General features: G+C 48.8%; 1 protein-coding gene across 2 annotated transcripts in view; it reads right to left on the bottom strand.

Moving 5' to 3' along the window:
• Positions 1–17,478, bottom strand: part of PCSK6 (proprotein convertase subtilisin/kexin type 6) — a 181,846-nt gene that overhangs the window by 77,426 nt on the left and 86,942 nt on the right. For both annotated transcript variants that reach the window (XM_046008470.1, XM_046008469.1), the window contains exons 7-8: positions 7,539–7,711; positions 2,483–2,695 (exon numbers count right to left, since the gene is read on the bottom strand). In XM_046008470.1, coding sequence (XP_045864426.1) covers positions 2,483–2,695; positions 7,539–7,711 — 386 coding nt within the window. The remainder of the gene's footprint in view (positions 1–2,482; positions 2,696–7,538; positions 7,712–17,478) is intronic.

Consider the following 17,478-nt stretch of genomic DNA (forward strand, 5'->3'; position numbering starts at 1 on the left):
GCATGCGGATTTCAGCCTCAGGAGGCTCAGAACCGAGAGACACAGGCCTCCGGCTTGCCCTGCTGACCAACTCTGGGATAGTAACTCTGTGCTCTTTGAAGCTGCTACGTTTGGGATAATTTGTTACGAGAGCAATAGGAAATCGATCCCCCTAGCAAAAGCAAGTCTCCAGGAGCCGATCTGCATAACCCTAGGGAACGAATTCACAATCCAGACCCTCTTTCCAACAGAGCATCTTCCTCGATCACATCGCGGCTGGGCTGACAAACATCCAGAGACGGGATCCAGCCTGTCTCACGCACACCCAGGAAGACTGGACAGAAGCTGTGGCGGAGACCAGCCTCCTCCTCCCCCAGAAGGCATCCAAATATTAGGAAGCGCTGCTGAGGGCAGGGAAGTCAGGACCAGGATGCAACCTCTGACCCCAAGATCCTCCCTGGCAAATCGGCATAGTATACGACCTTCCCAAGGTTTCTGGTGAAAGTCCCAGCGGGTGCCTGAAACATACTTACATTCAGTAAATGGTGGCCAGAGAGGGAAACTGAGGCTGTCTGGTGAGGAGGCCACGCTCCCAAGAGCAGGGGAGGTCTGTGGCTAGCTCTCCAGCCTCTGAGAGAGGACTGCTGGGGAGTGAGCAGAGAGGCCTCCGTGTGAGGAGGGGATGGCTCAACCAAGGTGGGAAGTCCCCGCTTCCTGAGACCAAACGTCATACGGGCAACTCTGCTCCAGTTCAGTGAATGGAAGAAAGAGCCAGAGAATGAATGAGTGAGGAGTAACGCCTCTCCTCTGCTAGGCTTGCTCCTTTTATTAGAAGTCAGGTGCCGGCTCCCGGCAATCCCTCCCTCCAGGCGAACGCGGGCTCGGCAGTCACCCGACAGAGAGGAACAGAGAGTACAGGGTGGGACAAAGCCTTGCTTTCTAGCTGACACCTGCCTGAACCGCACAGATGACAAGCTGCCAACCATCCAGAGAAGTCCATACCCTTGTAGGTTCTCTTGGAGGACTCAGAGCAAAAACTTGGCTCTAGTCGACCTGAAAACGGCAACCATAACAGCAACCAAAAACAAACAAACAAACAAAATCCAACATAAATGCTATCCATACGCTCAGAGAAGCAGCCCAGCCCAGGAAGTACAACTAAATGATTTTCTCTTTTATCCTCCTCTTAAGTACACCTTTCTGACCGTATGTTACTGCTCAGAGAAGAGATTTTTTAAAAAAAGAAAGAAAGAAAAAAGAACTAAGGCATTTTGTACCCAAGGTGTACGCACACACAGTGTGATTAATTCAGCAAATAAAGTTGCAAGCCCTGCTCCCAGGGATGGGAGACGCAGCCGTCCCAGCACAAAGCCTTTGGTACAAAGTGTTCAATGACATAACCTTTGCCTCGTATGCCTCCAGCCAGCAGGCATGTTTAACAAGACTCCAGCAAGCCCACGCTCAAATGAGCTAGATTCCTAAATGAACAGGACACCGTACAGAATCTCGGCTGCCTGTCCCAGGGGCACGTGCTTCAGTAGAAAAGGAAAATAAATGAATACTTTCGTTAACTAGCCCGGGCCACCGCCAGGCTGGTGGCCCAGCGGCCGTGCAGCTGACCTTTCAGCCGGTCTGGGGCAAAGCAGGCAACAGGGAGCCTGTCTGCTCCCGCCGAAAAAAATGCAAAACATAAATTTGCAAATTTCTAGAGATGTGGCTCAGCGGCAGGAGAAATAAAAAGATGCCTCATGAGCTTGCTTTAAAATTAAATCATGTCTGGCCAGCTCCACGGTCTCATTTTTTAAACGTCTCAAAACCAACTTAATGACTGTGCATTTGAATTCTGCATGAATTTCGGCTCGAGATCCTTCCCCTCTTTACTTTCCTTAACGTAGGAAAGCCTGTGGGGAAGGGAGAAAGCACACATTCCATCCATATGCTGAAAGAAAACAGTCCCTTTTTTTAAGAGAGAAATCACACTGGTGTTCATCGAAGGGAATGGAACAGACGGAAACCACGACTCTGTCCAAAGTGTGTGGAGAAGGTCCTTTTGTTGGGGGAAAGAAGTGCGGGGAAGGACACTTGTATCTCTAAAAGACTTCGGTATAAAACCAAGACTTTCTCTCACTGCATCTGGCACGTTGAAACTGAACCAGGCAGTTGGCTCCTAAGCAATGTGACCACAGAAATTTAGAGCTAAAAGGAGGCACGGCACTGAGAAGGCACCCCATTCTTAAAAGCTATTTTTGGATCCTGAAAGCCAAGAGAGGCTTTTAATTGGTACTTTGTACCAAAATTAGAAAGGCAGGGTCTGCGGTGGCAGCCAAGGGGCTGGGGTTTCCCTCAAGGCACAACCCGTTCTCCGATGGGTGAGGTCAGTACCCGGGGACCCGGCACAGACGGGCCTCAAACCGGCTTCTCTTTTTGGGAGGAGGGAAAGCAGCTTGCCCCCAGAGGGCCGAAAGCAAGTATCTAGGCTGTCCACTTGGCCGGGAGAACTCACGATTTTCCGCTCGTAGAACGCGCCGCTGCTGTAGGTAGTGGCGAGTGTGGATGCACACTCCTCCAGATACCACGGCTTGTACCCGTTCTCGGTGGTACTGCTCACAGAGACGGTATAGATGCTGTTGGTGTAGCCGTCACAGGAGCAGTGGTCCCCCTCTCTCCCGCCATTCCCGGATGCCCACACGAAGATGGAGCCCAGGCCCTGCCGACCCTACAGGGGAAGAATGAGAACAGGGTGTTGGGCCCAGGCAGCCAGGACGTGACGGGCTGGATCTCGCGCCAGCCCGGAGTCCTTCCTTCTGAATGTCCCTCCCAAGGATCTGAGAAGGGTGCGTTCAGACCGTATGGAGGCCACGTGGTTCTGTGGGCTCTTGGTTCGTTTTCATAGAGCATTCCCGCCTGTGGCAATAGCCTTCCAACAGCAGAATCCCAGGATCACACTGAGGACACAGCCCAGAAAGCCCTCTTTGCTCTTTACGGGAAAATGAAGCTCCCCTCGCCCACAGCAAGGAGCTGTCCTAACTCTGGATCCATGTCTGGTTTCCATCATTATGACCGCTCGTTGCGAAGAGTGAGCAGTGCCACAGGAAATTACTGAGATGAAAGTTCATGGCTAAATTTACAACATTAATTTTTCGAGATCATAAGAGCCAGTCCTATAGGGAATGAACAAGCTGGTCCTGTGGGGCGGAGGGCAGATGTTCCTGAAAACCCAATGGAAGCAGCACATGTCTTAGAGAACAAGCTGGTTTTTGCAAAGTGGGGGTGGGACTCTGAATTCTGGGTGAAGACTGGACAGGTGAAAAGGGTCATGATCCAGGATGATGGCCGTGGCCATCCTATGAGAGCTCCCCAAGATGTCGGCCACGGATGCGCGTTAAAGTAGTCAGGTGTGGTGCCTGGGTGGCTCTGTTGTTTGAAAGCCTGCCTTCGGCTCAGGTCATGATCCTGGGGTCCTGGGATTAAGCCCCATGTTGGGCAACATGCTCAGCAGGGAGTCTGCTTCTCCCTCTGCCTGCCCCCGCTCAAGCTCTCTCTCTCTCAATCAAATAAATAAATAAGTTATTAAAAAAATAAAGTGGTCAGATGGTCAACACCAATCAAAGCCAGAGGCTTCACTGTGTGTAGGTTTTCATTTTTCCAAACATACACAGGAAAGCAAGTCTTTGAAAGACAGTGGCAGTCAGGGTCAGTTCCCGTAGCTCTATTTCATCCCACACCCACAGAATCAGTAACTTTCGACTCAACCAAGTGCTCGCCCAGTCCCAAACACTAGTTAAAGATAAACGACTCCCAGAGGGACCTGACCCATTCTGTCTGAGTGGCCGGACCTGCTGGTGATGCCCAGCCAGCCCCAGAGAGCAGCACCAACACCCATCTCCATGAAACCCAACCCGCAGGGCTGGTGACTTTGGTATCCTTGCCAAGGACCCTCCTTTCCAAACACGTGGGAGAAAAATGGTACTCATGCTCAAGAACTGGCCAACTTAAAGAAAACTCACGACAAAATTCTGCAGTCCCCATGGAGTCTGACGGAATCCTTGCTGTTGACTTGGATAGTGTTACACTCACCCAGGGTTCAAGTCCACCCCAGGCTCAGCGGACCCACCTGCTTGGAAAGCCCCATGACTCTCCACTTTGTAGCCCAACTGGACGACAGTCCCTTGCTCTTTTGTGAGCATTTGTTATGACTCTGACCTTTCCTTCAGTTTCTAACCTGAGGCTCTCAAAAGAACCCATTGGAGGTCCCTCGCATTCTCCCAGTCCTGCTGCTCAAGGCTGCCTCACTCGCTCGACTTTCCACGTCTCCCAGGCGGACCTGTCCGCATGGCCAAGAGCTCCACAGAAAGGTTACTCACATTTAGCCAAAAAAGGTCAACCTTCTGGAAGAAAGGCACCAAGTACTGTGGAAATGTGGTGTGTCTGTGCATATAATTACCTATAGAGAGAGATTAATTGGAAGCTAGTTCAAAGAAACTAAAATCAAAATGGCAAGGTATTTAACCCATCAGAGCCCATCTTTAGTCCATGAGAACCATCTCTAAGATGCTCCCTGCCCCATTCCAAAATATTTATGAAAGGCTGTCATTTTGCAAAGTGGAGGCTACAACCTTCTTATTCTGGCAGCACAGAGAATGCCCCCAGACAGCACTCCTCATACATGAGTGTGCACACAGGTCACTTGGGGTCTTGCTATATGAAAAACTCAGACTCGGAGGGTCCGGGGGAAGGTGCCCTAAGATTCTGCATTTCTAATGAGCTTCCAGGTGATGCCTGCATGGCTGCTTCTAGACCCCACTCTGAGGAACAAGGGTCCCAAATGCCAAAGTTCCCCATTTTCCACCTTACGCTGCACAGTTACTCCTAGACCGATCCATTTTCCGAGGTGTCAAGGCATCAAGCCCCTCTCTCCCACCCGCGAAGTTTCCTGAGGAGGATATGAGACTGAGGTGGAGGAAACACCCAGATCTGAGGGGTAAAGAGAGGTTTCAGCTGTCTCTGAGGATTTATTTTCACTTCCCAGCTCTTGGAAGCCAAGGGACAGAAGCTATAGGGCAAGAGTTTACCCTAGCCGTGAACTTGTATTTCCTTTCAGGGAAAGTCACAACCTCAACCCAATCCAAACCTATTTCAGTACCTCGCCTGGGAAGTGAAGGGTTCAGCTGTGAACTCCAAAGCACCGTGCCTGAGGACTTGCAAATGGCCAGCGTCTGGACAAGGACAGTGTTCCTAGCCTCAGCGGTGTTGCCTTTCCCCTTTGGGATGACCAGCCGTGTGAGGGGTAAGGCTTCCTGAGGACCGACATCAGGCACATCTCTACATGAAATGGTGGTCTCTGAAGTCTCCTACCGTCAAACCCCATCATGTACCAGAGATGAAGTCAGACTTGACAGAAAAGACTGTAGCTGATAAACGGGGCATCGAGGAAGAAAAACAGATGGTGGGGGGGAACATGGTCTGGTTTGAGATCATCAACTTTCCAGGAGGATTTTCAGTGACAACTTCAGACAGCTACGATTTAAGGCTCCCTCTATGACATATTTTACTTCAGAATGACTGGGGGAGAAAAAGGAATGGCTGCAGTATTTCAAGAAACTGCGACAAGAATGACGGGGAGGCACATGGGGCCCTCTGAAACTTCTTCACTCCCCTGACAGCCCAATAAAGCCGATGCTCCTCAGAATCCGGAATGCAAAGAGCCCTTCTCTGCAGCTCCGGACTTTCCAAAGTCCTGCACGGGTTCAGCTGACACAAAGCTAAGTGAAGTTGAGATACCCAGCAATCATTTGAAAATAACCATTGACCTCTCCAGGAAAAGGGGGACCCTGTCCTGAGACCTCAGATCTTTCTAAATCACCTCACAGAAGGACACACGTTTCTGATGAACACCATTCCGAGAAGTATCTTCCCCACAGAAAATGCGATCTTTAAAGGAGAGCTTAAATTAAAGCTTAACTTTCAGGATGCCCTACTTGTCATCGAGAGTGAGATCCATGTGATCTAGTGGGTGGTAGGAGCCAAGCACGGGGAAGATAAGATAGTTTTACTTGGCAGTCCCTTGTAGGCAGCAGCTGACTTGATCACGCCTGAACCTTCCAGCACCCCTGGGCCAGTACCTGGCACAGCCCAAGGGCTCCGCGGCCTGACAGAAAGCAGGCTTTGCATTTTCTTAGAGTCACGGGGGACAAAGGAAGCTGGGTGCTGTCCCAAGCATGACCATGAGGTCAAATGCGAGCTTGGGGACATGCTAAGAGATAAATACTCAGACCCTATAAAAAGGTCCTAGAAAATGACCAAACGCAATACATCCAGAAAAGCAATCAAATCCTATTATTTAGAAGAAAGAAAAAAGGGAAGAGAGTTTAAAAAAAAAAATTGCTCCTTTATGGGGTAGGACTAGGGGACAGGCATGGGGAGACAAAGAAGCCAGGCTGCTTTTAATAGGATCCTCTGATAATATTTAATTTGTTCATTAGCTACTTATTAATCACATTTTAATCATGGTGCAAGGGTTATAAAAAAATGAAGACTTTTTTTAAAAAAACGTTCTGAAGTATAAATAATAAAAGGAAACTGAACCCCCACCCTTCCATTTGCAGCCCTACTGTCCTGCCTCCCATAAGAGAAGTTGGAAGTATGAATGCTGGGGCATGCTTGGACTTCCTGCTCAAGCCCCACCAGCATCACCAGGCCATACCTTGTACTCCGGGTTGGGCCTTGTTGGGCCACCCGGGGCCACCCGGACACTGACCGCAGCTCCATCTGTCTGTTCCAAGAAGCTGTCCTCGCCCGGAAATCTGCCTCACCAGCTGGCTTGTAAGAACTGGGTCATCTCCAGGTCCCTCTCGCCCCCCCCCCCCCGCCCCGCATGTTTGACTCCCAAGGATCCAGGACTAATGATCACAGAGTGACTGTGGGTGGGCCTCCTGGCCGGTGGAGAAGCAGTCTGCCAGCCTCCCCTGCTTTCCCTTGGCTGGTCAGCAGAGAACCTGCACTAGGAAGTTTGCTCTGTTTGGTCCCTGCTGAGGCTCTACCCAAGACATCCTAAACATGTTAAACTGTGTGCTGCCAGGGAGGTCAACCAGGCCAAGACTTCCTGTTTGGTGGCAGGGATGGTGGGGGGGCCGACGCACAGGACATCCCTCCCACTTACACAAGGCAGTTAGGTTAGTTACACCAAGTTAGGTAGTTAGACCAGGTACTTAGACCAAGACACCTACTTGGTGGCCCACCTGCCCACACCTCTCAGCTGGGGTGAGCTGGGGGCTGTCAGGCTTCAACCAGAGTCCTGGGCCTGCTGGGTGACCAGCAGACACCTGCTGGAATATCACTCCGTGACAAGGTGAAGTCCTTCTGCTCTGGCTGGTAGACAGTTGTTCCCCTTAGCCCCGAAATGACGTCTCCCTCACCCTGGTCATGGCACGGCAGGGCCTTCCTGGCCCCATTTTGGGGGACTCTGGCCTATGTCATTCTAATTTTTAAATGTTAATTTTTTTTTTTAACTATTTCCCCCCACCCTGGCAAGATCCCCCGCAGCCCTAGATGACTCACACCTTTTTAATGCCATACTCGAAAGCCTGCTTAGCCAGCCGGCCAGGCCCATCCACCGTCTTCCCGTCGTCGTCTGGCCCCCAACTGGCGCTGTAAATGTCGATGTAGTTGGGTCTGATCCCCAGCGACTTGGCCTCAACGACATCGGTCACGTCGCCGTCCAGCATGCGGATGCCTGAAAGCACACAATGAGGGCCCGTGCATGCCCGCTCTGCACTTTTCAGGGCTGCACAGACCATGACTCCGGGACACAGAGGACCCCGCAATGGCCGGGGCACAGCCAGAGAGTCCTCCCCCTACGCCCCACCCAGCTCTGGAATCTTCCAGCTGCATTCTGGAAAACCTCCTCCCCATCCTGTGCTGGCCGGTGTGAAGGAATTCAAATGACATCTGGGCCACACTGCAGCGTCCCCAGCATGGGACAGCAGCGCAGGAAACAGAACTGTTTGGAAAAGATAGGATTTAAACCGTTTCCTTGGTAGCACGCTGTCACTCTGGTACTTAAAAGGGGAACATAATAGAATGATGACGATGATTATTTCTATAATAGAACTTTGGAGTCATTTTCAACTTTCCCTGCTGTCAACAGTTCATTTCTCTTTCTTCTTTCTTTCTTTTTTTTTTTTTTTTTAATTACTCCCATCTCTGATTTGTAACTCCTAGGAGCTTTTCACCTGGAAGATGGAGAGGCACACCCTAGGGCTTCTTATATTGCAGTGTGTGTTCAGGCTTTGTGTTTCCCAGAGGGGTCTTTAGGTGGTGGGGGTACCCCTTCCTCAAGAGCACCCCCAGAAAGAGAGGGAAGGAGCCACAAGCCTCTCCCAGTGCCTGCGAACTCGGCTGGGGGGCGTCCCCACCCACCCCGTGTCCAGCCTTTGTCTCCATTCCTGATCATAGTCTGCACCTAGCAGGTGTGGTGTCTCCAGGCCGCACCCAGAGAGGGGTCCCAGTGATGCTGGCACATGGCGGGGAAACAGCGGTAATGACAGCCAATCGGCACCTCCTGCCTGGACACTAGCAGATATGTAAAATCGGACCTCTTGGAGGGAGACTCAGAAAACCGTGGCCACCCGACCCTGGATCAGCACTCTGGGTGACTCTGCTTGGTCCCCACAGCCACCCGGCTCAGAGGCCCCCAGGAGGCCCTCCTCCACCAGGCCCTGCCCCATGTGTGTGATGGGCGTGCCAATGAACTTGAAAAATCTTGAGCTATTTAAGACATAACAGAAAAGAGGACTTTTTCCTGATTATAAGCATCACATATTGCTCTCTATGGAAAGTTTGGAAAATAGAGAAATCACTAGTGATAATATTTTGCTTATTTTCTTCCAGTACTTTTCTTTGGCCCCAACATGCACTTTCTCTCCAAGTTCTTTTTTTACCACAGAACTTCATACAGAACATTTCCCTGCACCATTTAAGACTCTTCTAAGACGCGATTGTAAATGGTTGCAGCTTCCCCTCCCGCACACCCTGGCCTGGGCAGCGCTTCCTCTGAGGTTCGCCTCACGGAGCAGAGGCCCCTGGCTCCCCAGCCTGGACTGGATCTGTTCATGCCACATCCCAGCACCTGCGTCCACATACTGGCAGGCACACCAAAAATAGAATCTCTAAATACACCCGATTTTAAAAGAACCATGACTTTTCCCCAGAATAAAAAGAGACGGTACAGGGCTCAGGCAGGAAGAACCACAGGACGGAGACTCTTTGAGGGGACGTCCTCCTCAGGGGCTCAGGGACAGATGTTTTATGTCAATTAAATCGACCTGTCCTGCCCCTTTATACTGTTAACTGTGGAGACGCTCTGCTGTCACTTTTGATGGATGGTTGAGAGGCAGAGATCCCACACACATAAATTCCAGATGAAGCCCAATCTCTCAGCCAGTAACACACGGACTGTAGATGAACAACTGAAAGTACTTCATGATTTGTCAGGGTGAGAGACTTCCTACCCACAGAGCACGTGAAGATGACTGAAATGTAGTAAATTTTTCTACCCTATAGATTCATGCTGCCCGGATTTGAAAGTTCAGGTTGCCCTGAAGTGTTCTCCTTAACATCTGCCCGGTTGTGAGCGGAGAGAGAAAAGGTCAGGCGGGGTCCCTGGGAGGTTAACTAGGACAGTTGAGAGGGAAGGTGCGCCATCTTGGCCCTCCACGTGGGTGGGACACTACAAGCCAACTGGAAAAGCCTGCTCCGAAAGTCTGGAAATAGTACTCAAAATCCGTGTCAGAGAAATTTATAGCAAAACAATAGTAGAAATTGAAGACTGGAGTTCAATGACAGTGCTGAAAGCCATTCAGGAGTGTCCACCCAGCAGGCACCGGTGTGAGAGAGGGGGTGGTGCCTGGAGTCGTTGGAAGAACCATTATTCGGTGGCCAGAAGGCCTTAAAAATGAGAAGTAGAAATAAACTTTAACTCCAACCCTGTCTGTTCTATTTTCCGGCTTCCCATCCATTTCCTTTCCTCTCTTTACTACCTGTGATGGGCTGAATGTTTGTCCCAATCCCCAAATTCACATATTTAAGTCTCAACCCCCAGTGTGATGAAGGCAGAAATTTTAGGAGGTCACTAGGTTTAGATAAGTCTTGAGGGTGCCCCCCACCCTTTCCTTGATGGGCTTAGTGCCTGTTCTTAGGAAGAGTCAGCAGAGAGCTCACTTCTTGTCTCTCTCCACCCTGTGAGGACACAGAGAGGGTAGCCATCTTCCAGTACTTTTCTTTGGCCCCAGCATGCACTTTCTCTCCAAGCTTTTTTTTTTTTTTTAACCACAGAACTTCATACAGAACATTTCCCTGCACCATTTAAGACTCTTCTAAGACGTGATTGTAAATGATTGTAGCTTCCCCTCCCGCGCACCCTGGCCCAGGCAGCGCTTCCCCTCACAGTCTACCTCATGTCAACCAGGCCTCCATTTCCTGATGAAAGTTATAGTACCTACAGAGGTGCCAGAAAAACTAAAAAAGTTGATTCAGGTCAAACGCCTGACATTAAGCCCCCAGTGTGCATGTTAGTGGCTAGTGTGAACCCACTGAGCCTCAGTTTCCCCATCTGTAAAAATGGGAGCAAAGACATCAAATTCCAGGGTTGTTAACAATAACGAATTACTTTTTACATTTATTTTCTTCTTTTTCTTTTTCTTTCTTTCTTTTTTAAGATTTTATTTATTTATTTGACAGAGAGAGATCACAAGTAGGCAGAGAGGCAGGCAGAGAGAAAGAGGGGGAAAGCAGGCTCCCCGCTGAGCAGAGAGCCCGATGTGGGGCTCGATCCCAGGACCGTGAGATCATGACCTGAGCCAAAGGCAGAAGTTTAACCCACTGAGCCACCCAGGCAACCCTTTACCTTTATTTTAAAAACATACTTTTTGATACGTATGAAGGATCATATGTAACCACATGTCAGTGGTAAAGCCTAAAAAAACGACTGACACCCACGAACCCTCCATCCATTCACTGCAAATACAAACATGACCCACTGGGGGTTCTACACACACAAAGAAAATGGCTCAGGATTTTGGATGATTTGTCTCACTGCCTTTAAAAAACCTAGCGTGTTAATACAGCTGTATGCTTGTTTAAACCATGCATCATTAAGTTTGGTTTGTACTGGGAATGGATCCTCTGTTGGTTATACACATTAGAAATATCTTCTCCTAGTTGATGCCTTGTCTTTTCACTTTGCTGATGGTGCCTTTCGGTAGACAGAGATCCTTAGTTTCAACTGAGTAAGAACAACTTCCCTTTGAAGACCAAGGGAGTTATAATGGGGGTGAAATTTGTCCAAGTTCACTGCCATATCTTACCGAGGTGCTTTCTCCCTTTCAAAGGTGCGGTTGTCCCATCACTACAGTGCATCTCCTCTTTTCTGATTTCTGGGTGGACAAGAGGAATCAGGGTGATGTGAAATGTTCTCTCTCTCTCCAGTCACTGATCTGTGAGCCCAGGGTTTCCCTCTACGTCAGAGACATGGGGCCCAGGTGCTTGCTTAGCCATCAGCCCAAAGAGAGGGGCCATAACCAGTACCAGACATTGGCCATGGGGTGTGGCAAAGCGAAGGCCTCAGGCAAGATTAAGAGAGCTAGTAGCAGGGGGGAAAGGGAATAGGAGTCCTGGGATGGGATCTCAGCTCTAACCTTGGACCAGGATCTCAAACTCTCTGAGCCCTTGTCCTCCACGATATTTACCTGGCAGAGTAGTTAAGAGGATTCAGTCTGTTGAGGCCACAACACCTGGTGTTGTTGGAGAAATGGTGGCCTTGTTCTATGTACCCTTATATCCCACAGTGGGCTTGCTGGGGCAGGAGAAGGCCTAGCCAGCCACACAAGCAACCAAAGTCAGTTCTGATGTTCCAGAGCTGAAATGTAACCTGTTACTCTAGACTTCTCCATGCAAGTTATAGGTGTGGGAATGCCTACTTAAAAAAAAAAAAAACAAATTAAAAACTCTGTATAATTAGAGCATATAGTACTCTATTTGCTTCTGGTGTACACTAAAGGCAGGCATTCAACAATTCTATGCTGCTCAGTGCTCGTGCCTACTTTTGAACAAGAATGAGATGCCGGGAGACATCAAAAATATGTAAAAACAGACGACTAGGATAATTTCTCAACACCTCTCATGATGCTTTTCATCTCGGAAGAAGAGTAACTGTTGTGTGAGGAAGAAAGCATCACATATTTAGATTTTAATGAAGCATCTATTTTTCCCCAACACTGATAAGTTGCCAACAAAGAAAAGGTAAATATTTTCAGTGGAAACCTGCTATTCCAATATTAGCCTTAAATGTGAATGGTTCTCTGGAAACGCCAAATTGAAGAAAACAGTCATTATTTCTCTGATGAAAAAAGAAAGACCCATTTAACCACAAATGGTCAAGTACCAAAAGAAAAAAATGGGGGCCAGTCATTTGTTTGGCAAATGAGCTCCGGGTGGTTGGCGGGTTCACGGTGCAGGACAGATGCCTGCCTGACAGTCCACTCTGAGGACCTGTCTGTGGGAGGAGCACAGAGGAGAAGGACGATGGTGCTCTTGAGGATCAGACGAGTTTGTGTCTGGGTGAACAGCTCAGAGTGCTCTGGGGGCTCAAACCCCCAGCAGACAGCTCTAGTGAGCACAGAAGCCACATCCAGAAGCGAACCTCACAGGCCTCGCTTTAAACAACACAGGCATTCCTATAAAACTCCCTGAACCCAATCAATATTTCACATGCCCTGGAGAACTTGCTGAAATGAACAATTTTACAAGTCTCTTGGTCAAGTGTCAACAACCAGCAGCCCTTTTTTTCAGAGTGACCTGTCCTGCTTTACCCCTTGCCCCTTCCCCCCATTAATTTAGAGTGCAACTTTCCAAACTACAGGCCTGTGGACATGCCCTGGAGACACCGCATTGACCCTGAACTTTCTGAGGAAGCTCCACGTTAAAAGACATGGCAAGGTCAGTGTGACTGGATTTGGAGATAAGGTCTTTAAAGAGGTATTTGCGGGAAAAACGAGGCCATCTGTGTGGGCCGGGATCCAAGATGACTGGTATCCTTATAAGAAGAGGAAATTCAGACACAGACAACACACAGATCGAGTGATGACCCTGTGAGGACACAACGAGAAGCAGCTATCTGTAAGCCAAGGAGGTAGGCCTCCAAGGAAACCCAAACCTGCCAACACCTTGATCTTGGACTAGCCTCCAGAAATGAGAGGAAGTAAATTTCTGTTGGTGAGCTAAAAAAAAAAAAAAAAAAAAGGTGGGAGAGGAGCAAGGAGAAGAACACACACACACACACACACACACACACACACACACACACCCCTTCAATGCAAGAAGTCAGTTATCAGCCCTGGTTGTTGACCTCTGGAGGAAGGCAGGCAAGCAGGACATTTTGTTTATTGAAAAGCAATGTATTTTGCCTTCAGCAAATGAACGGCAGCAAGAAGCATTAGATTGTAGCTTCCTGAGTGTGACAAACGGGCCTCCCCAACACATTTTGCTCATTGATCCTAAGTTTATTTTAGTAAATCCACAGAGAACTGGTTTTGGGGTTTTTTAGTTTTGTTTTGGTCGGTTTTATTTGTTTGTTTTTTGGGTTTTTTGTTTGTTTTGTTTTGTTTTGTTTTTTCCACCAAGACTATAGTACATTCTGTTCTACCAGCAGCCATTCTGGGCCAAGTGAGGTTTCAACAATTGTTTAGAAATGTTACAAATCTGAAAGGTTTCTGTCAACCCTGTCAACAAAGGTTTCTGTCATTGCCTAAGACCGTGACTGGACTCTCCAATCTCTAAATGTGGCCACATATGACAGCCTTGTTCTAGGAACCCCAGGGAGCTGTGGTCTGCTGAGTTGTTAAGGCACATCTACATTCGCAATTGTGACATGAAATCCTTAGGGACCATTGGTCGATGACCAAGCCAAGTCTCTCTTGGTCTCCTGCTCCGTTCTTGATTTCTAGATGGAGCCAGGCCATCTCCTTCCAGAGTGGAAATGCAGCTGTATACCACTGGTACACCAGTAAACTCCTGGGCATGTCCTACTAAGGACCCAGAGTCAGGGAGATGAGGCCCATGGCAGCAAGGGTATGGCATTCACCATGTCTTTTATTTTCTGTGATTCTGATGCTTTGTCCTCTTGGAGTCTTGTTGATTCTGGAGGAACTGCTCACCTTCCCACCCCAGGGCTGACCAGTTCCTCAAAATAGTAAAGAACGCTCCCCAGGAGGCATGTCTTCCATGTACAAACCAATCAATCTGGAGCCCACAGCTCCAACCACCTCCTTTATGGATCTCTTCGTGCTCTGGACCACCTTCCACCTGCTCTAATCACCCCATAACCAGGAACCAGACAACTAAGGACGGCCACTCAGCCCCAGAACCCACTGGAGTTATTCAAATGAGCCAATCCTAACCCTGCTTATTCTGCCATGCCCACTCCTTCTGGCAGAAACCACTGGAAAGGCTTCAGCCCAGGACTTGCCTTGCTCCCTCTGCCTCCTGACCAGCCCTGGTGCTTGCCCTCCTGACCTCCATGGCTTGGAGTAGTCTCTCCTCTTGCGAACTGTTAATCACAGGCTCTGCTCCACGGCTACTCTCTCCTGATCTGCTAACCTCACCAGGCCTAAATACTAATGAAAGCTATAGCTTAAAACAGGTTCCTCTCTCATCATCAGCTTCTGGTGATTATTGAAGAAAGGTAAAAACTAGAAGAGCTTCAGTCACTCTCTTGAAATTTGAGATCTAGACGGGCTCTCTTCGTCTCCAGCCCAGGCAACAAGGTCCAGAGAATAACAGTGGATCACCCAGGGTGGGTGCAAAGAGATTCAGGGACAGCTGGCTGCCTGGGACACTGGACATGACACCATGCGTCTGAGCCAGATGGGGCACCCATTTATCCCCTCTGCATGTGGGGGCAGCAAGGGACCCTGCCAGGATGTGCACCTGTAATCAAGTAGGGGAGCACATGCCCCACAATGGCCTCTGAAGATGGTAAAAATAAGATATTCACACTGCCACAAACAAAGGCCACCTGGGGCTCACGAGTCACTTGGTCTTGAATTCTCCCTCTCCCTGTCTGTCTCTCTTTCTCACAGACCCAGGGAAGCAGCTACTCCTCATTCAGCCTTTGTGAGGACAATCTCAGGGAGTCAGAGGGTGCACTCCAGGACATTCAAGAATAATGTTATCTACCCTCTGGGGTGGCTGCAGGAGGATGGCTTGGGAGGGCATGGCCACCTAGGAGACACAGGTGTTTGTCCATTTCCTCCTTCCTATGGCTCCTGAGCCTAGGGATGCTTAGACCCAGCAGACAGGGGCCTTTGATGACAATATGGGGGTGAGGAGTGGTGGGGGGGATCCCCAGCTCCCTGAGAGCACAGCTCCTAATTATAAGCTGCCCACATTCACTAAATCCCCCACACCTCCCCAGTGCATTGTAAATCCTCCTGCAGCTGAACATCTACTTGGAGCCTTTGAAGATTAATCTGTAGCTTAAACTGTCCTCTTAAAAGGCTCACAAGACTAAACAGCTTAATGGAAACCCTAATGAGACTGAGAATTCTGTGACTCTGAATTAACATAATTAACTAATTTATGAGCCTGGATTAATTTAGCCGTTATGTACTTAACATTTTCATGTTTACGAAAGGAAAAACATGATTCAGTTCCCCAATCAAAATATGGAACAAAAACACCCACGGAAATTTAGCTGTTGCTTTTTGACTTTTCCTTCTCAGAACCAGAGTAAACACAGGCTGAAAAGATGCACGGACTTGTGGAGGCCCGAGCAGGGGAGCTGTTCTGAGTATCTGCCAGGTGGGGAGTCCTCCCAGCCTCCAGGCCCACGGGAAGCAGAAGGGGTGAAAAGGGACAGAGCCAGGGTTACCCGGAACAAGACAGAGGGAAACAAGGCATAGGGCTGATATATGTATATATATTTTTAAGTGATGAGTCCTGGCTGTCGTAGCAACTGATGAATCACTGAACAAACACTACATCAGAAATTAATAATGTACTATATGTTGGCTAATTGAATTTAAATTAAAAAAAAAAGCAAAAAAATAGAGAGTAAAGAAAGGTGTAAGGTAAAGCTCTGACAGGTTGTTTTCCTTGTTGTTCGCTGGTTTGGGTTTTTTTTTTTTTTTTTTTTTGGTAATGCAAGTGCATGATTAAGCTTTTGCTTAAGGCATCCATTTCAAAGAGAAATCCACTTCAAAGACTATCTATCTCGAATAAACAAATTGACCGCCTTGGTAGATAAAGGGCCAGCCCACCTCCCCCTACCCCCCACTGAGACTTTGTTTTAGAGATCTTGGTTGATTTTGATAAGGGACTATTTGAGCCACTTGTCTTTTCTCTCCCCAGCACTTTAAATTCCCACTCTAGTTATTTTCAATTACCAATGGAGTGGGTCCATGAAACCCTAGGTCCCCACCCTCAACCCCAAATAAAACAGAGCCCCAGCGCTCATACACACCACTTGGGCACGGTATCCTCTCTCTGTACCTATGACCTTGCTCTGTGACCGCCCCCCCCCCCAGCTGTGTCATTTCCCGGTGGTCAGTGATAAACCTCCGTTTTTCAGTTTCCTGATGCCCGTTGCAGAACATTGTCTTGCAATCCTAAGAAGAACCCCAGGGGTCGGTCCAGTTTTAACACTGGCTTGGAAAGGGGAGAAGTCTGTGCAAAGCTCACCTAGGGTGCACAGCAAATGACAGCTTCACTAGCCGTGGGCTGGGCTGGGCACACAACAAAAGGCTAAGTGAGAAAAGAGGCTGGGAATGATGACCACTATCCTTTGTCTGTGTCCTCCTGTGTTATTGCCATTATCAGATGGAGGCTGAAAAGCCTGGTTTGTTATATTCAAGGCTAAGAAACAGAAACAAGGCCGGAATTATGTTTGGAAGGAATATGAATTTGGTCAAGGAAAAAAATACACACACACGCCATGGAAACTTCCTTTTTGCTTCTGTTCCTGCTCACAGGGCCGGGTGGCATCTGGCCTCATGGGGTCCCAGCTAGGTCCCAGCATTAGAGAGACACCACTGCAAAGGGAAATGCCAGGCTTCAAGTCAGCAGGCCTGAGTTCACATCTGGGCTCTGCCTCCGTAGGGGTGTGAGCCTAGGCGTGGCAGGTGACTTCTGATTATCCCTTTCCCGGGGTTGGAAATGGCTGTAGTAATTCCAACTCAGGATCGTTCTGGGCAGAAGGTGCCAAAAGCAACTGGCGAGAGCTGTTACTGTCATCACAAGAAAAACACTAAGGAGACTGGGCCATGACGAAAACTGAGAGCTCTGTCTCCCTCTCCTCAGGGCCCAAAGCCTCAGAAATATCATGAAAAAGGGAAGAAAAAAAAAAAAAAAACAAATCAGGAACAGCCCTGGAAAACAAGATCAGAAGATGAGATCTTTCGAGGAATGGTGGACAGACAGCAAACAGATAGGATCAGCCAGCAGGAA

The sequence above is a fragment of the Meles meles genome, chromosome 6 (genome assembly GCF_922984935.1).
Source record: "Meles meles chromosome 6, mMelMel3.1 paternal haplotype, whole genome shotgun sequence".
NCBI classification, from domain to species: domain Eukaryota; kingdom Metazoa; phylum Chordata; class Mammalia; order Carnivora; family Mustelidae; genus Meles; species Meles meles.